This window comes from Cyanistes caeruleus, chromosome 1 (genome assembly GCF_971803275.1).
Source record: "Cyanistes caeruleus chromosome 1, bCyaCae1.hap1.1, whole genome shotgun sequence".
NCBI classification, from domain to species: domain Eukaryota; kingdom Metazoa; phylum Chordata; class Aves; order Passeriformes; family Paridae; genus Cyanistes; species Cyanistes caeruleus.
This window is the reverse complement of record NC_141701.1, coordinates 29295939-29315991: the sequence shown is the minus strand read 5'-3', so window position 1 is coordinate 29315991 and position 20053 is coordinate 29295939. Positions and strand designations below refer to the sequence as shown.

General features: G+C 42.8%; 1 protein-coding gene and 1 long non-coding RNA gene across 2 annotated transcripts in view; one reads left to right on the top strand and one right to left on the bottom strand.

Moving 5' to 3' along the window:
* The first annotated feature begins 97 nt into the window (after positions 1-97).
* Positions 98-7248, top strand: LOC147655409 (uncharacterized). The gene is made up of 5 exons (XM_086884143.1): positions 98-214; positions 319-454; positions 5078-5226; positions 6404-6542; positions 6977-7248. The coding sequence occupies exons 2-5, from the start codon at positions 385-387 to the stop codon at positions 7183-7185; spliced, it is 567 nt and encodes a 188-aa protein (XP_086740269.1). The 5' UTR covers positions 98-214; positions 319-384; the 3' UTR covers positions 7186-7248.
* Positions 7249-15870: 8622 nt separating this feature from the next.
* The window catches only part of LOC111924618 (uncharacterized), a 29951-nt gene continuing 25768 nt past the window's right edge, over positions 15871-20053 (bottom strand). Inside the window, exon 3 of the long non-coding RNA XR_002861746.2 lies at positions 15871-17470. This is a non-coding gene — a long non-coding RNA (uncharacterized LOC111924618). The remainder of the gene's footprint in view (positions 17471-20053) is intronic.

Genomic DNA, 20053 nt, shown 5'->3' with positions numbered 1-20053 from the left:
CCTACCTTGCAAATCCCTGGTACTTTACAAAATACTCAGCTCTGGTGTCTCCAGCCTATGATGTTACATCACCACCCTCTTTTTACTTTTTTAACAGTTATCTTGAAAGTAACTGATAAGATGGAAATCTCAGCTTCCCTTGAATCACGGAATCATTTTGTCTTGGTCTTCTTAGAAAGTGCAAAACATGGTATCAAAAGGCTTTAAAAAACAAGTAAGTTCAAAAGGTCTTTACATTTTCCAGAGCCTGAGAGAGTGCAGAGCTGGGTCTAGCTCGATACATGTGTTTGTGTGTCTGTGTATGTGCACTATTTACAGGCAAAGAGCTCCCACCTGACTTTAAACATTGGCCAGTGTCTCCCCTGAAGGCCTGCACAGTGCTCCATGACTTTCCCCCCTCTCCAGGGCTGCCTGCTCCCTGCAGAACTGCAGCTCCTGATTCCTTCTCATTCAGGTGAGTGCTGATAACAACCTTGTGGGGAATTGCAAGTTAAACACACCTAAAAGAAAAAGACAAAGCCTACCGCTGATAGCAGATAAAATCGCCACATACACTTAACCGGGCTAACCTTATCTTGTTATCTTAAATTAGCAGAGTTCAATCTAATTAAGTGCTCACATGGAAGAAACCCAAGGTGTGGTGTGACTAGTCAGCCTGAAGGCTCTTCTAACCACAGCACTGATACGGCTCTGCTCTTACGGGGTCTGAGAGAAGATACAATTCATGCCCCAAATGGTTTGCAAGCTAAAGCCTGATCTCTCAGAAAGGTGGGCAGGCACACATTTCATAGATGCGGTTTGCATCTTGAAAAATTAATATCTGATGGATTATTTCAACTCTTAAAACAAGATCAGCATATGCTTGTGCCCTTTTTCCTGTTATCAGCTGCATTAACTATGCCAGGGCTGTTGCCTAATACACTGATAAGTTTTATTACACCTAAACCAGAAATTCCTATAGAAGAAAAGACCTAGGGAATCAAATTGCACTGAGGTTTATACCTTGATTTATTAATTTATACCCTGAGGTTTATCAGCAGCAGGGTAGTTGATAAATTGCTGTTGTGAATTTGTCAGATATGCTCAAGAACCAGTAAAAATTGCAAGATTAGAAGATTTGGATCCCAAAGCTGTGACCCAGTGAATTCAACAGCCAACAATACCCAGGAGAGCATTGTCTCTAGCTTTTACATCTGCTGATATTACTTCCCACTCCACATAGCCGGATGCCCCCTTATATCCAGATGGTGTTTTATGCACATCTACAGCACAGCCTTGAAGTCACACAGCTGGATCTCACTGGAAATTAAAAGCACCATCACCCTGCTCCAGTCAATAGGTTTATACCTGCACAGATGGACATAGCAAGCTTGTTGTATACAACCATTCTGTGGTATCAGTGAACCTACCTGTCCCATACTATTTTTCATCTAAAATTTAACTGAACCCTCTTGAACACAGTGTGCACCTCAGCCACTTGTGTCCAGGTCTGAAGATGGCAAAGGTACTGAGAATTTGCATAAACTTTAAGAGACTGTGTCCCAAGTAGGCCAGTGTACGTGAGATGCAGTCTGTGCTGGTGAGGTCGTGTGCAGGGCACAGCTGACAGATTGCTGGCCCTTGCTCCATGCAGAACACAAGCCCCAGGGAGCCTGGGAACTCAGCTGGAAGGACAGTAAGCTGGGGAGGAGAAAAAACTCTTGTATTTTGCTCCGTTTGCCTGGGAGGGGAGACCTGCAAATGAAATATCAGCCAGCTCCTTCATTCCTTCGTTTGAACAAACCTCAAAAAGAAGGAACACAAAATGGCTTGGATAGCAGATACAGCCTCCCACGCTGGCTCATCTCATCTACTGAGGGAGGGGGGAGTGGGGGAGCACAAACAAGCATCTAATCTTCCTGATTGTCATCTGACCCATGAATTTAAAACCCTGTGAAATTCAGAGGTGGGAGGGATTTTCCCAGAGAGCTGTGCAGCATTCCTGGGAACAAAGAACAGCTCAACACCCAAAGTGGCTCACCTGAAGAACTTCTCAGCTATGCATATCTCTAAGGAGGCCTGAACATGACACTTTCTGCACCTTTTCTCCGCCATTTGGGATGCCACAGCCCAGAGGCTCAAAGCTCTCTGCCTCAAGTCCACCTTATAAATCCCCTTCCTACCCACCCTGTCATGACTGGCTGCTGTCCTGCTGCCAAGCCTCATGTGCTGTCAGAGAGGATCCTGGTACCTGTGGGCTGCTGAGGATCCTCAGGGCTCCAAGCACCTCCTGCACTCAAAGGCAGAGGTGTTGCTGCAAGCTCAGGCCTGTTACCCACACACAGCCCGACAGAAATGGGTTTAGCCAGGGACATGAGCTGCTGGAGTGTCCACTGCACTCCTCCAGTGGGCTTCAGCACCCACACTGAGCTGCAGGAAAGAGGGAAGGGGATGGGTGAGAGCTGCAGCAGACAGAGGTAGTGATGCCTGGTCACAGTTAGAGCTGTTTTAACACCATGGTTAAAACAAACAGCTGTTTCAATGTATTGAAATCCATTATGTTCCATTTTCAAACAAAATGGAACACAAGTTGTTTGCCACAGTCAGAAGTTGCTCCACAGTCTTGACAGTATACAATCAAGCACTCTGTAGAGAGGAAAGGCATAACCCAGAAGCTCTTTGGCCCCTTGGCCTTCACACATGGCTGGTGAGCCTGGGGCTCCTGGGCAGGGCTTCCAGCTCACTTGGGTGTTACATGACAGGCTGCCTTCAGCCATGTGTGCTCAGCATTGCCCTCCATCCTCTGACATCACAGGGACCTGGAGATCCCCAGCGCTCCCAACAGTTGCCCTTTTATCAGGGATGAGCACTGGTACTGTCATGAGAAGCTCTTGTTGCTTAACAGACATGTGAAGCTGAGGAGGATCATGCCCTGGCAAAGTAGTAAATGTGTTAGAAGGAAAGAAATGGAGACCCAGCCAGAGGATATCTCACAGTGTGCTGCAGACCAGCTGCTTTGTTTGGCAAACGATAACTGGGATAAACCCTTGGAAACTGTAGCATCACAGAGAAGATTCAAGGGGGAGTCAGAACCTAGACAAATCAGGCTTACATTAAGCAGACTGACCTCCAAACACAGACAAATTAAGCACTTGCAGAGAGCTGGGGACTACCTATGCCAGTTTCAGAAAGCCAGATGATTTTGGCAGATGTAGCCTGACTCTGCTTCCAGAAACAAGAGCAGTAATACTCAGTGGTGTGTGTAATGCTGCAAAGCTTGAACTGATTCCAATGGTGAATTATCTCCTCTCCCATCACTAAAAGGGTGACAAAAATTATCAGCCCAGAACACACAGGTAGGTAACACTCAGTGTAGCGTTACTGAAAAGTAGAAAGCAAAACCAAACCAAACAATCATATAATAGGCAAAGAAGAAATAAAGGTCTAGTAGGAGAAAGTCATGTACTACAAGTGGATTCAACAGAAATTTTGCAGTCTAACTTCAGTCATGCTACTGAAGTTTTCTTTGAAAAGGCTGTTGCAGTTAGATGTAAAATCATGCGAGTTGCTCCTCTGCCCTCCCACTGGGGCAGATAAGCAATCAAAACAAACACATTTATCTGAGCTATCTGTTAATCCTCTGCATAAATAACATTTCACCATGCAAGTTATATTTGGCTTAGTGTTCCTTGAGCATTGAGAAGCTTAGTGAAGTAGTTCAGTCCTTATCCTATGAGCACAACCACAAAATCCAATCCATGTTTGCATGTCCTAAGGTTACCCAGGAGACAGGGATAAGGGCCATCTTTGGTCTCTGCACAAAATTGAGTGCTCCAGTCCACCTGAATCTCTGCTTCTTGGTAGAAGGGAGTAGATGAGGAGAGCCTGGCACAGGGTGTGAGGCAGACAAAAGATAAACAGTCACTTTTCCTTAGGTTAGCAGAAATATTCACGAGGATCTCTTTCTTTCAAAGCTAAGAAGTTCCTTAGTTTGCTCTTCCAGCATTCTGAGTCTGGCATGGCAGATCCCTGCAGAGTGCTGGTTAGAGGAGGCTGAAGGCTGGCTCAAGAAAGGGGGGTTAAGGGTTCTGTGCTGCAGTCAGGGAGGCAGAGCTTGACTGGGGAGAGGTAAGCAGAACCCTTTCAGAAATGCTGCCAAACCTGAAAGCTCAAGGGATACTTTACAGAGCATAGCTGCCAGGCACAGGGTGCAGCTCAGGCTGGCTGAAGAGTTTGGAAGGTGAATAAAGAGGGGGGTGCTGCTGGGGTGTGAAGGCATCGGCCTCAACAGCCTTCCCAAGGGATTTCTGTGAACTGCACACCTTGCTACTATGGACCTCCCTGGCTCTTGGCATGATCTTTCCTACAGGTGCACAGGTTCTGAAACAAAGAGCTTTAAATCTAAACATTCCTAATAACAATTTTGAGTCAAAATTTGTCTCAGAATTTATTCACCGCAGACATGTTCAAAGACATTCGTATAACCTATAACATAAAAGATTTTTTTATAGGCACTCCCAAAAGTCCTCTCAGTTTATTGCATCATGGTATACGTGTTTTGTTTCTTTTAATTACTACCAGGACACCTCATCTATCTTTGTTTAATGGATAACCCAAGTCTTAACAGCTAAACAGTGCTTTATCAAATTTGCTGTCCTGGTTAGACAATTACTATTAAGTTTTCTGAGGTGTACAAGCCTACAGAGTGGCTCCCTTACTGCACCTGCAATGTATTAATCAAGTTTTCTGGGGTGTACAGACCTTCAACTACTTAATTTCCTCATGGTGTCTTTCTTGTTCTATAACATCTAATTTATCTCTAGTTATATGATAAGCATCAAACAATTCTTTATTAAATTTTGTTCTTCATCTATTGACTAAGTTCTCTAAGGGGTAGGTGTCCATGGAGTTCCTTTCTGCAAGTGCAGTGAGGTAATTTCTTAGAGTTTTCTACTGACACTCAACCAATACAGATCTAAATCAAAACCAGCAAAAATAAAACATTCAAGCATTCCTTAATAATTAAACACAGTTAATTACAAAATTTTTAAAGAATCACAAAATTCCATAACTTACTGTCAGTTCCTTCTGGATACAGGACTTCGCCAGGAAAGAAAAGGTCACTGGCTGAATCTGAGGCCATCCAGACACACAAAGGTTTTATTTGGAAGCACCTTTCTCCTCCCTGATCCTCACACTGTGTTGGTGATTTTTGAACTTTGTATTGGAGGGGCCTGGTTTTGCAAGGTAAGCTGCAAAGCCCTGGAAGGAAAAGGAGTTACCAGAATATAGAAGTGCTCTGATATGTGCTCCATCAAATGCTGAGCTTTCAATTCTGGAAGAGGAATTTGGTGAGTGAGGCTGGTAGAGAAGCTGGGGAGAAAAGGTTAAAGAGTTTTCCCCCATAAGCTATGTTGTGCAATAGTAAAGTCATCACCTGGGGTGTTATCCATAAGGAGGAGATGAAATCTGATAGTCACTCGTGGTGTTCCAAATATGAAGTCAGAAAAGCCATCCAGAGTAAGGCTGAATAGCAATGCTCACTGCCAGGGCCAGGGGAGAGGCACAGCCCGACCCTTTGCTGGAAGCACTGTGCGTGTCCTGTCCCACACAGCCACTGCAAAACACACACACGGTCTGAGAGGAACGATCTCACACAGAAACCACCCAGCTGTGCGAGAACTCATCTCCTGAGCTGCATGTGATGCCCCTGAAAGGCTGAATGAGCTTTAAGCAGCTGTTTGGTAAATCTGTTCTCCCCTGAGGGCACACTCAGAGGGGTGGCTCTGGCAATTAGGGGCTGCTGTCCTCCCTTCCTTGAGGACCTTATCATCAGCATCTCAGTAGGGACTGGGTCTTCATCTGAAGGAAGACTTGGCTTTGATAGTATGGTTTGACTAATCTTCCTCTGCCAGGAAACTGTTTTTAAACAGCTGCCTTCTTAAATACCATTATTTCTATCACAGTATTATATGTCATTGTTTTAAATAGCTTACAGAAAGGCAGATTATTCTCTAGAAGTCAGAATCTGATACCAAGTCTGTGAAAATATGTAGTCAAAAGCTTGTCAGATACTATATGTCTAGCACTGATTAAGAAATGTAATTTGGATCTACCAAAGGTAATTGATGATAAAAATAATCTTTATTCCAGTTTTATAAATGAGGTAACTGAGGCCTGGAAAAATAAAGTGCTTTGTCCAGGGCTGTATGGAAAGCCTTGGCCATGGCTAGGAGCAGCTTACTAACCTCCAAGCCTTTTAGCTGTGTGTCTTCACTACTTTTTCCTGACAAAAGCTCAACCTCCATTGCAGATGAGAAAACTCTGTGAGAACAATTTCAAGAGGTTTCTTGTAAGCAGCAAACTAATGAATCTTGCTTTTCCAGTTGATTTGCATCCTGAAAGCTCAAATTCTCATTCTCAGCAGACTCCCATGATACCAACACCTTCCCTCACAGCTCCCCCCAAACTCTGCTTGTCTCCCTGGACCCAGCCACAGCCCCAGCATCTCTGCTACCGTAGGAGAGCTGCGGGTGATGCTGGTGATCCTCTTCAGGAAGGAGGTGAGTTTGTGTCTCTCTAATTTACACAGTAGCTGACCTTCACAGAAAACCTATAAGGTCAGGGGTGTCTTTTCAAGTCCTTCTTTGAAATGCAGTTGGACAGGTTCAACAATCCCTGGGAGATCACAGTTTCTCCAGGGAAGCAGGCTAAAGCCTGAGCTAACGCACCGGCCACTGTCCGGAGCTGTGGGAAGCACTGTGAATTTTCCTGTTCAGCAAGCTGGCAAGGGGGACATTTTGGAAATAACCATGGAAACATAGAATGCCTGGGCTGGAAGATACCTTTAACATCATCTAATTCCAACCCTGATGCCATGGGCAAGGATGCCTTTCACTAGACCAGGTTGCTCAAAGCCCCATCCAACCTGGCCTTGAGCTCTTCCAGGGATGTGAAATCGTCTAATTTCTTGGTACTTACCCTGCTTGTCTTCCAGGAAATCACAGCAAGGATTACCATGCTGCTTTGTGGATGTTCCTCAGCAGCTTGCCATCTACCCAGTCAGCATGTCACTGCTGGAGGCCACAAAGCCATGACTACCCTCAACCACAGGCTAGTGGCTTTGTGATCAAGTGCCATCTTATCCTGGTAGAGAACTTTGGGCAAGCTTCTAGCCACCCTATGGTTTACCTCTCAGATTTGTAGGAGTGGCACTAAAGAACACTGGCAACCAGGGTTTAATAAAAGCAGTTAAAAGGCTGTTAATTGTACAGTTGTTTTCACTGCTATTCATAGATTGTCTTGTTTACTGGCTGTCTTCTTCCTCCTGCACCATCCTATGTGGTTACTTACGTACCAGCCTGCCGAATGCAGGGAGCACAGCACAGTGTGCCCTGGCTGGTTTGAAAGAACCAGAACATTTAAACCAAGTCATACAGCTTGGGCAAGAAGCCTCAGAATCCATCCTAGAGCATCAGCACCACAGCTCCTTTCTGACTTCATCACACTGAAAACAGTGCACTATCTAGTACTGTCCAACAGCAGAGACTATGGCAACACTTCAGACATTTTCTGAAAAATGGAAAATTTATTCCATAGCAAAAATCCACATTTTCTTCTTTTGTGCACTTCAGTAGTGACAGTGATTGCAATAGCTGGGGGTGGAGATGGGGAAATCAACTGCCAAAAGCTTGTAAAACTTTAAAAAAGAAAACTGTGACCTGGCATCTGTGAAGCTGAGAGCAATGGAGCAAAATCCATACACAGATGTCAACTACAGAAAAACCATTTGTTAGTACTATCTATACTTACAATCACGTACTTTGATGTCTTTTTTCTCTGTGAAAACATGAAATGACCATGGAAAAGAAAACCATGACTTGCAGGATGCATCTCCTGAGGTGTATTTGTGAGATGAAATGTGAACACCAAACTGCAAGGTTTTACCTAGGCATCCTCTGAAATCTCAAATATGACTCTTTTCACTTGTACAGTCTGTGAGGTTTTATCTCTTTATCTTCTTTTTTATATATCTTCATTTCACTTACACTACTTTTCCTTGTGTCCTGATTTATTCTTCCACTGTGCTCTCTTGCCTCTCCTCTTCCATCCTCACAGCCCCAGTGCACTTCAGGCTGTCATCCCCAGCAAATGGTGCTAATCCTCACCTCCCACCCTACCTGCAATTATTGCCCAGTAGGAAACAGGACACCCAAATGGCAGATAGACTTCCATCACACAAAAAGATAGGTTTAAAAATGAGATTCAGAGAACAGAAAGCTCAGAGGAAGCCTCTGCTTTGGGATGAGTGGGATCCTTGACATAGGAGAGCATTGTACAACACAGCAGTGCAGTTGCACTGCAATAAGGCAAAGAAGGTGTGCTGGCTCCTCCTTTTGAGAAACACCTTTCTGAGTTAATATGGGATAGAGTTGCCTATGATAGAAGAGGTTAGATGAGAGACTAAGGTAATCCCTTCCAGATGGAAGTTTCTTTGCTACCTCTCACATATCATCAGCATGGGCAGATTTGCAGCCTGGGACTTAATCATGGCAAAATCAAAACCTTAGGTATCATTGCTCTTCTAGAGCTTTAAACTAACCTCTTGAATTTTACCCATCAGTAGAGCAGAAATCCAAGCCCTAGAATTACAGAGTCATCCTGAACTGTGCTATCATAGCTGGGAAGGGACAACTTGTCTGCACCAGACATTTTTTCAAGGTGCACTTCAACTGTACCATCTTGACCCACAGAGAACTAAATTGTGGTTAAATACAGTAAAATTCACCCTGTTGGAGATGGCTCCAATCCCTTACCCAATCATAGCAGCTTCAAGTGATCCTGATGGATTCAGCAGGATCCATTATCTGTCATCTGTTTCAAGGCTAGTCTCAGTGGATGTCTTTGAAAGATATTTCATATAGAATCAGCTTCATTGCATGACTCCCTTTTCAGTTGCTTTGGGTCACTTGTAGTTCACAGTCATCCCTGTCATCCATATGTCTGTCCCAGCTGTGTGCATGCCAATAAATGCAAAGACAATGCTGGATTGATTATCTTCTGCATGATGGTGTCACAACACCCTGTCAGCCTCACTGCCTCACTTCAGATCACAAACAGGCTCAGTAACCACTTACATGTGTCAGGCAGATAAACAGTTGTATCTGCCTGGTTAGAGGGTGAAAACCACAGAGGCTCATTCCTTACTATTGGCAAATGGCATTCTGTTTCATCCTAAGAGCTTTTTCCAGCACAGTGTTTATTACTGAGTAACTCTTTCCCCACCTGAGAATGCCCAGAACTACCCATGGAATTTGCCATTCGCCTCTGGCACACCTTAGAATGGGTTGTTAATGGCCTGCACTGCTGTCCAGCCCACTGCCTGGAGTTTTTAGTCCCAGAAATAGATGAATCTAGGATGTCTTTCCACTTTGAAAAATAGCCTGCACTAGAAGTAGAAGCAAATTCTTAGGATACTGTTTCTAATTACTGTTTCAACATGCTATTGTTTGGGTTTTTCATAAAACTTTTACCAGATGTGGCTTCTTTCTTAGATAGTCCTTTCTCGTATTTCCTTTTTAGAAAATTAGGTGCCACTTAGCCACAGTTTGTGGTTAAATATTTGTTTCCATTTCCTTTTATTTCATAAATATACTCTTTTGTAATCCAGTTTGGAGGTTTCTGTTTTCTTTTTTACAAAAGAAAGTGAAAAGAAGCAGGATGACACTGAAATGGATCTCTTTATGACTGTTTCTTTTATTCCTATTTACTTACCCTCCAAAATATTTTTTTAAAAAACTGAGATAAAGTGTTTTTTTGCATACCATTTCCCTTTATTTTTCCTTCTGTTTGGTTTTCTTCTTTTCTTTTTCCTTCAGTTTTATACTTCCTCACCACCCACAAGAAACATGTGAATAAGACATCACCAAAAAGTTTCTTTTTGCTTAGGCAGCTTGAACTCTTTCAAACTGAATTCAGCATTTGTTTTGCTAGGGCATCTTGTGAACAGCGGTGGTTCTACCGATTCAAAACTTCAGGGCAAGATCTTTCTGAGGGTTAGCAAGAATGGAAACTGCACACCTCTCCTTCCTCTTTCACTCTCTGTAGTCATGTACAGAAAGACATGACTTTTGTTCATTCACTAGTCAAAGATTCACTGGATAACAAGTTACTGTTCAGTAATCTTTAAGCCATTTGCTGCCACTTACTGGATAACTAGACATCCTGCTTCAAAAAATGTGGAAAAAAAAGAGAATCAGAAGTGGGCTTACAATGAAATTCAAAGCAGGCATCACCTTAAGCCTGTGCCAGTGTAAGAAAAATGTCAAGGGCAAAATGAACATTAAAGTTATTCCACTCACTGGAGATCGGGTTCTTTGTTAATGAGTTACAGCTATAAACTGTCTGTAAACTGCACCGCCCCATTTCACTTCCTCCTCCTCTGCCCTGCATGAATCTCTTGGGAGTGGGAGAAGGCACTGGGAATACCAAAACATTTGCATTTATTAATGCATTTGCGGAAGAGTTGGAGATAAAGTAAAACCAGGAAGAGAGGATACATTTTCCTACCTTTCCATTTTATTTCCATGTAATTTTGTTTCCTGAGGATACTAGTACTAATAGCATGGCTATTTCCTTAATGAAATGAGATGTTAATTTTGTTTAGATGAATTTGGAGGGTTTTAATACTAGTTGCCATTAAAAAAAAGACGGTTAAAAGAACATTAGAAGCTGCAAAGCCAAATATTTACAAGTAATAAATAGGACTAAAAGGATAGAAATGAGATATTGCATTTGCACTATGGCTATTCTTTAGTCACACAAGAACATACTATTTTGCTGGAATTGCTGCCCAGCTGGCAATGGGAGGGTGAGGTACATGAACATTTGGTCTATCCTCAGTTTTAAGTCCTTCTTTCTTTGCCTACTACACACTACTGAGACCCTGATCTGAAGGAAGAATTATTAATTTGTTCCCAGGCTGTCCTGAAGAAGTGTTATCCAAGTACAAAACAACCCCAAATTAATTCATTTTTTGCATTGCCTCAAAGAGAATCACTGTGAATTTCTCATTTCACAGCTGACAGCTGAGATGCAGTCAGAGATGTCCGCAATATTTTCATGAAGGAAGCAGCCAGCTCTCAAGCAGGCAGTCTGGCAGAGTGAAACACTATCAGTAGCCACTTTGGAAAAGCCTGATTTTAGCAGCTTGTCCAAAATTTCTGTGACAGAGCCAAGGACAGAGCACAGCTCTGAATAGCAACACCTGTTTTCTTGGCTAAGCCTCTTTTAGCTCCCTGGAAAACATGGCCAGGGTCCAAGAGCTTCCATCAGTCAATAAAGATCCATCGGACCCGATCCATCCCCAAAACAAGCCTATGATGTCCATCAGCTGAGATGGGAACTCAGGACAATACCAAATATTTAACACTTCCAGACTGGCTATCACTAGCCAGATTTTGAGGTTGGAATAGAAAAATTTCAGTAGCCTGGAAACCTTCTTGACAGGTCAGGAGATGCCAGATCCTACTTTCTGGAGAAACAAACCAGTTGAACTGGGTAAGCAGGGAAGGTCTTAGTCCTGTTCAGTTTTCCCAAGTCATTGCCATTTGTGACCACCTTTCAATGAACTACGAAGTGTAAAGGCTGCAATATGAAAAAAGATGACTTTGCTGTTCAGTTTCCTGCTGCACAGAGGGATTTAAGCTACAGAAAAAGGTTCTTAACTCTCATGGTGCGACCAATAACCAAGCCATTCCTCTATACTGCTTTCTGACTTTCTCATCAATTCTCCCAGCATTTCCAATAATTATGTTTTGTTGGTTTCAGCAGCAGAAAATGTTTAGAAATGGATAAATGAGAAATCTTGCTTGTCATCAGGGTCACCCTGTAACACCAAAGCTGTCTCTAGTTCTATAAACACACAGTTTACCTAAGCACAATGTTAAGAAACAGCAAAAAGCAAAGCCTTCTGAAGCTGAAGGGAGTGTAAGCTGGACTTCTCTCAGACTGGTTTACATCCCTCACCTCCATAAAGTGGAAAAGCACTCAGAAGTGGGGCATAATCAGGGAAGTAGCCTCCAGGGCAATCATACTGAATTTATTCATTAATTTATTTATTTTGTTTCATTTATTCATTGTACAGCATTTTTCTAAAGCAAAAAGCCAGCCACGCAGTGTTTTGCTGGTGCTGTGCACACAGGCCCTATGGACCAGCTAAGGAGCTCTCTGCCACTGCCTTCACAGCTCCAAGGAAGAGCTTGCCCAAGGAGCAGGGAGGTCTGCTGCCTCGCCTGCACTGCCCACAGGGCAGGAAGGCAGGGAGGAATGCTGCCCTGTGGCTTGGAAACAGGAGATGGGGAGATAACAGCAGCTGCCCCTGGGTATGTGGGGTGAGGGAGCTCCCTTTTCCTCAGTCTTTGGTGACTAAGTGAGGACAGCCTGGGCTTTGAATACAACTTACTCAGGGTGGCTGTTCAGAGAGAAAAAATGTCATGTTCACTGAGGATAGAAGTGGTGTTTGAGCTTTTCCTGAAAGCACAGCTGTTTTTAACATAGCTGCTGTCCCGTTTCTGGTAACAAAATGGACTAGGTCTTACAACAGGACAAGTTTTGCTGTCTGTTGGCCGCAAAGAAAGTGGCACACTTTCTACTCACTGTGTGGGATGCTGCATTTCATGCCTTACTTTACACTGACCTCACTCACAGTATGATCAGAGCACTATGAAAAAAAATTTAAAAATCCAAACAGCCCTCTTAAATCATCTTCTATTTACATTTTTTGCTACTTTTAAAAGTAAATCTTGCGTGAAAATACAGCAACTCTACTGAGCTTTAGCTTTTCCTTCTGCCAAGGATGTAGCAGAAAAATTACTCCTAGTGAGGAGAGGCCACAGGGTCCAAGGGGAACAATATGTCCATTGCGACTCCCCCTCTGACATTTCCTTAGGAAGTGAGCTCTGCCAGCAGCTGCCAAAGGTAAACCCTACCATATGCCTGACACCACATCCACCTGGTTAACATATTAGGATCAAAACAGAGGAGACAGCACATACTAATGTACAGACATTCAAAGACAGAAAAAAGCATAAGGTTAGGAGGATCTCTGTGCATCAGCTATGTTTAAATTTCAGATTAATATGCAACTGCAGTAGCACAGGAGCTCAGGGACCACAAGAAGGATGCATTACCTACAGAAATCACATGCAGTACTGGTGTTTAGAAGCCTGAGGGAGTTGGTTTCTGCAGTGATATCACACATGCCACAAGAAACTATTTCAAAACCACATGAGGTCTGACACCACAGCCTGTCCTCCTGCAGCTCAGGCACCAGTGTGAGCGCCTGGCTTTATTAAAACTGCAGACATCAAACTGGCTGCCACATCTGTCCAACTGTGTTTAAAAACCCCCTGACAGAAGAAGGTCAGCACAAACTAGGTTGGCTACAGCTCTGACTTTGGATGTGCTATGAGCACCAGATGCAAGTTGCTGCAAAGCCAGAAGCAGATGCGTTCAGACTTTCCAAAGGCTGAGCTTAAAGCAGGGCGTGAACTCAAAGCTGTGGTCTGAAAGAGGTCATGCTGCTTGGCTGTGCTCGGCTGGTCTGTCAGAGCAGCACATCTGTGCAGCCAGGGCTGCCAGAGGGGCACTGCTGTGGCTACTGGGAGCCAGGACACAGACACCTGCCATCCCCAAGACCTCCAGACCTCAGAATGTGGCCCTGCGCTTCTCTGTACCTGGGACATTAGGCAAAGGAGAAAATTTACAGAAACAAGACAGCAATGTGTTTTGTTAACCTGTATGGCTGGGAACAGGCTGTTTGTCTTGTATTTTCTACTTGAGATAACAGCTTTCCTCCACCAGCTGCTTTCCTTGAGTTCTGGGTGTATTGGTTTGACTGTAACAAGCAAAATATAAACAGAAATTATTGGTTCTCAAAACAGACTTCTTCTGCCTGATTTGCACTTTTGGTTTTCATCTTTTAAATTTTTTTTCCACCAGAACTTGTGCATATTCTCTTTTTTACAAATACTTGTGTATATATATATATATATATATATGTTTGTATGTGTGTGTACAGACACACAAATACAAGTACTCATACACATATTCCCTAAAGCATACAGTAGACTGCAAATGTTAGTTCTTTAATACTTGTGTATATAATATTCTGTTACAACTAATTATCATTATCAATGGCATATTAATTTTAATTTTCTCAGATTAGATTTTTAAATTCCTCTTCTTTGTAATTTCCGATTAGTACTAAAATACCAATAAATGTCCAAAATGCAGTGGGAACATTGCATGGGTCTTCCTCTATTCCTTTCAGTTCCTCTAGAGAAGTGAAATATCTTTAAAATGCTTGAAATGTTTCACATTTTGATTGCTATTTGTTGCTTTCTCCTTTTTTTATTTTGTCCTAGACTAATTCAGTTTTGATTAACATAAAAAAGTAGACTCACCAGGATTAAAATTTCAAAAAGAATTAATGCATGATTACGCATATTTCCTCTGTGAATTAATTCACATTAAATTATTAATTCTTTCTACAAGTCAGCAATTAATGACAAAGTTTTAATAGCATTACAAATCTGAGAACTAATATATTGATTGAAAAACAGGTTACACAAAATTTCAGTATTCTTCTACCTGAGCCTTTACACTGAGAATCAGAGTTCTACTCTGAGAATCAGATTTCTACTGTAGGTTTGTGCAAACATTTTTGTCAGGATAGATCTACTTCTTCAGTTATTTACAGGCATCAGATTTCAAAGGGAAGCATGTAAGACAAATATGCAGATGTTAATTTAGGAATCGTCTTCTCTGCAAATGTTGGTCAGTCATTTTTCTTTTACAAGAATTTGTATTTAAAAACAGAAGTAAAATAACAAACTAAATTTTTATCAGAACTCAGATATATGTATATAGCCAATGCTTTGTAATTTCTTTTGATTCTCAGGACAAGAATATCATGGTGATTTTTTGTAAGTTTGTGTCTCTAAATCTTTTTACAAACATTTTTAACACAGAACATTCATCTGATCACCGCTGGCTTGCATTCCCTTGTGTCCTTGATCTAGATGTTTCCTGTTGATAAATCATTTCCACTGTGGGACTCTGAAAGCACCCCTGGGTGCTCCAGCTCCGAGGCCACATCAGTGTAAAGAGATGGGGTGTCCTTACTCCTTGGCCAGTCCCAGCTGCCTTGCTGCATGTCAGGCAGCCCTCCAGACCCTGGCTAAGTGTATGTTTGCACAAGGACCTCTTGAATTCCTCCTTCTACGGGTGACTCAGATGACAGGAATTCAGCCTTGCCGGAATTCATGCTCAGTTGCCTTTATAACTTATCCCATAATTAACTGATGCATGAAAGAAACCTGTTCTCCTAGCTATTCAAAATGTGGCTATGCAACATCAATCCCTGGACTTTTACTGTATCAACAGTCACCAGCACAAATTATTTCAGCTACCTGACTTGGATCATTTTGGATAGAAGTGAAGTCCCTCTGCATAAAAAAATTGTTTCATGTCAGCCTCTCCTATGAGCACAAATACAGATTCAAGGCAAATTTCAGAGAGTTCTTAAAATGTCATGGGACGCTGAAGTTTCTACATCCCAAGATGATGAGCAGTTATCTCAAACAGCTCTATTTTCTAAAGCTGAGCTTGTAGGAGTATTTGCTAAAAGAAGAAGCCCAACCCAAAACAGCGAGTATCAATATATTCAGATAATAAACCTGTGTCTCTTCCTTCAGGGCTTGATTCCTCCTCTCCTCCCAGCCTCTGCTTTTGTACAGTGCCAATGAATATTGTTAATATACCACACATCATAGTTAATTCTAGAAATGACTGCATTTCACTTATGAAAAAGAGAGTTATAGATTGTTACAGTTTTGTGTTACCTTTTATTGTCTGACAAAGCCCGACAGGCCTGTCCATGCCCCCCCTGTTCGCTGTTCCCTGCTGCCCTGGCAGTTGTGCCAGCAATGACTGTGTGCCCGGCAAACCGGATCAGTGAGCCCATCTTCTAACTGGCTTAAAAGATCTCAAAAAAAAAATGCAAAACAAAACACACCCAGGGCTGCTCTGCTCACAAAGAAAATGCAACATGAAACTACAGCCTCCCTCAACTCCTCCCTCAAAGTAGTCTCCGTTCTTTGATGAATAAAATACACTGAGTTTTCTCAGTGTGGCTGTTTTAATTCTAGTTCGGGATGGAAAATGTCAGCACATCGGGTTCTTATAAAAGAACAGAAAATCCATTTCCTTTTTGGGGTCAATTAAACAATTGGTGCTCTTTCAAAGAAGCAAAACAATATTTTTAATGGCAAAAAAATGAAAATAGTGACTCTTAGTGGTATTTTTCAACCCTATACATTTTTTTTTCTCAATACTTTCCTTTTTCCTTTCTTTTGTTTATCTTGTGGAGGGAAAGGAAAATTTGAAAATCCCCAAGCTCCCTATCAGACCTGCCTTATCTCATCTTGAGGGTTTCCTTGTCTTGGGCAGAGCTGAAGCTGGGCAGAAGCCACGTGCCTCCAGCCACTCCCTTGCTCCTCCTGAGCAGCCAAGGACAGGAATGCTGACATCTCGCAAAGAACCAAGCACAGAAAGACCTGAAAATCTTCTCACTTGCCATCAGTGTGGCTCCTTGCATCAGTGGAACAGCACTCTCCTGTTCTGGATGAAAAGGTTCCTTCAGCTCTCTTGTTCTCCTAAAATAATCACAGGTTAACTCCACATCTCCACGTCCTTCAGAGTGTCCCTGTTACAGCCGTTCTCTCCCAGCCTCCAGTACATTTTTCTGCCTCCACAGAACTGTATGTCCCCTTACCCATTCAGCAGAGACCACCAGGCACCAGCACACTCATTTGCCCACTCCACCTACTCTTGAAAATAACTGCAGATCCTGGTAATTCTTCACTATGCCCTTAGGCAGGGAACAGAAAACACAGAAATGCCAGATGCTGCACATACCCACACCTTCCATCCATCCACTGGTCACTCAGGATATCCAGCATCCCTGAGTGGAACCCAGTCCCACTCTGCTCCCCCAAACTTCTTGACTTTGGGTAGCCGGTTGCCTGCCATGGCTCTGAAAAGATATACTGCAAGCTGAGGCACAGGTTCCTATGAATAATTTGCAAATCTGCACATCAGTTCATTCCAAAATGTTTGTAAGATATCACATGGGGAGATGTGAAGGATTTAGCAGCCAGATAAGCAATGACAGCCTGCCTCCGCTGACAGCTGGAGCAACAGGACCAAGGAAACAGCTTGAGCCATCTTCACTCTGAACCTGATGCCTCCTCAGGTGTGGACAAAGCTTTTGGATGTGAGTGAAGCCCAGCACAGGCAAGGGTCAAGTAGGATACATTGAAATCCAAAGTAGGGAGTGCACTGGGCTCTGCTTTGCTTTAATTCAGGCATGCAGAACTTGTATTTCCACGGTGGTGATCCTTCAAAGATGCCCTCGCTCCACCTGGCCCTGTGTAAGGAAAAAAGAGACCCAAAGGTCAAGTTTTTCAATGTGTATCTCAGAACAGGGATTTCTATGTGAAAAGTTTGGAAGTACATCAACATGGAAATGAGGATCTTTCACCTTCCAGTAAGAAAAAACATCTTCCAGAGAAATATTTAACTGCCTTTGCCTTCAGACAGCCATTCCAATGCGAATGAGGATGTGCTTATTTTGGCAGGACTCTCCTTGAACTGAGCTGTTTTGTGTGTGGTTAGGAGTGTCGGATGCAGGCTCAGTAATTCGCTAGTGGCTGCTTGAGGTAGGTAGTTCTTGGGAAGAGGCTGACTAGACAGCCAAAATGTAGGTCACCAGTGGGTGGAGTTCACAACCTCCCAGCTCTGCTGCAGTCAGTATGCAGAAGTTACATCTCTCACAGAATTTGAAATTATTGACGAAGCCTGAAAGCTGGACCACTAACTGTGAGTCCTTAGGATGATAATTTAATTGGTTACTCATTTATGTATGATGCTGTTCAATGTCCAGTCTGTTCCTGGATTATCTGCTAGCTAGGAGAATTTCCACGTGCAAGGACATAGGTGTTACTGTACAGTGTCTAAATGTACATGGGCATTTGCAGTTAATAAACAAAGCAGATATTGATAACACAGTTGAAGACCATTAGTTGCATTTTCAAAGTGTCTCCTTCCTATCACACTTGTGGAAGTTTAGAGCAATCTTTTGGCTCCTCAGCTCCAATGGCCATTTAACTGGCAGGGTTTTGCAGCAATCATGGGTGAGAGCCATGAGGTCTCAGGTGTCTGGCCAAGCATTCAGAGAGAGCAGTCAGGGGAGAGCACTAGTTTCTCAAATGACCCTTTAAATTCAGATCTATATAGCATTGTGCCAGTTTTTATTCTTCTTGCTGCACATATTTCAGAGAAACAAAAAAAAACCCACCAAAAAACCACAAAAAAAACCAAAACACACACAAAAAAAAAAACAAACCAACAACCCTCAAACCTTAATAACTTTTCTAAACAAGAAGCCAGAACAACACACCCTTTTATGTTTGCACACACTCCATAGCTGCCTTAACTCCAGGCTAAACCACTGCTGGATATCTGCAGAATCTTAAACCTTAGCAAATTAGAAAATAAATATGTGTGCATGCATTTGAAACAGCACATTCTCCTCCAGGCTTTATCTCTCTGTAACTGCTGAAATTCTCTGACAGGGATATTGCTTGCAGTCTTACCACATGGATCTGTGGTGAAAAGGTTTCGGCAGTTTGCAGTGCAGATGTACCATCAGGACTGTCACCAGGATGCTTTGGAGGGATCTGTGAAAACCAGCTGTCCCTGGAGGAGATTGCTGGAGGAGCAGAGGCCTCCTCTGCATGTACTGTCTGCACAGACATGGGGTTACTGCATATGGACCTCTGAATATCGTCATATGGAATATCAGAATTACTTCCTGAAATCCGGTAGCTTAAATCATCTCTGCCAACAGGAAAACTGACCAGGCTAGCTGGAAAGTGGCCAGAGTGATGTCTCTGGGAGGTGTAATGGTAGGACTCATGAAACAAAGCTGGTGGGGATATGTGGTGCTGGAAGTTAAAGCAAGACTTTAATTCTGACCAAATCTTGGGGAAAAAAAAAAGCTTTTGCCATACTGCTTCATGTTTGTAGTCTTCTACCTTGTGAGAAAAGGGTTAAAGATTGTACAAAAAGATATTTCATAGAAAGAAAGCGCTACTGGCACCACCAGCAGCCCTACATCAGGATACATTCTGATGTGTATACTTGTCCTTGCTGCTGACTGTGAATGGTCTGAGTTAGGCACTTACTCACTTACTTAATCATTTATCAGAGCAGCCCCTTTGAAGGGCAGGGATGTGCAGTTCATGAGACCAAAGATGGAAATAAAATAGCAACAACGTGCCCAGCATAGGCTAGGCAAAGAGGGCACCTAAGAACAGGTTTTTGCAGGTAAAAACACCTGCATCCCAGAAAAGTAGATATTGTGGGATGAAGCAGGTTTGCTGTCACTTGCATCCAGGTGCCCAAATTCCACCTGGGTCGCACATCAGGCATCTGATTGCTTTTATGGACTGGGCTGTGTAGAGAATTCACACAGGAAATCTGAGAGAGTGTGGGAGATGTGTCTCTCATTTTCCAGCTCCCAGTTCAGTGCCTTAACCATAGGTGCCACCTCTTGCAGTGGCTCTGAGCTCATATGGATGCTGGAGTTCTTCCAGCACAAAAATTAGCAGCAATACCAGAACGGAAGTAGGCCCTTCCAGCACAAAATAAACACAAATAGTCCATAAATGCTAATGATACAATTTAAGTGTCACTGTGTTCAGTGAATTCAGCCTCTCACCTCCAAACGCTGGCAGCTGAAGTTTCTTTTGTCTAAGATCAAACACTGATTATTTTAATGGACTTTGTCTGAGTAATCTATTTTAACACTATGGTTAATATCTGACAATTATGCTAGATTAGCATCAAAGACTAATGGAAAGACTGAGGTAAATGTATTCACAACAGTCACCATGTGGTTCAACATAAAGATGTTTGCTGTCAAAGAAAAGTTTTCTAATATAAACAA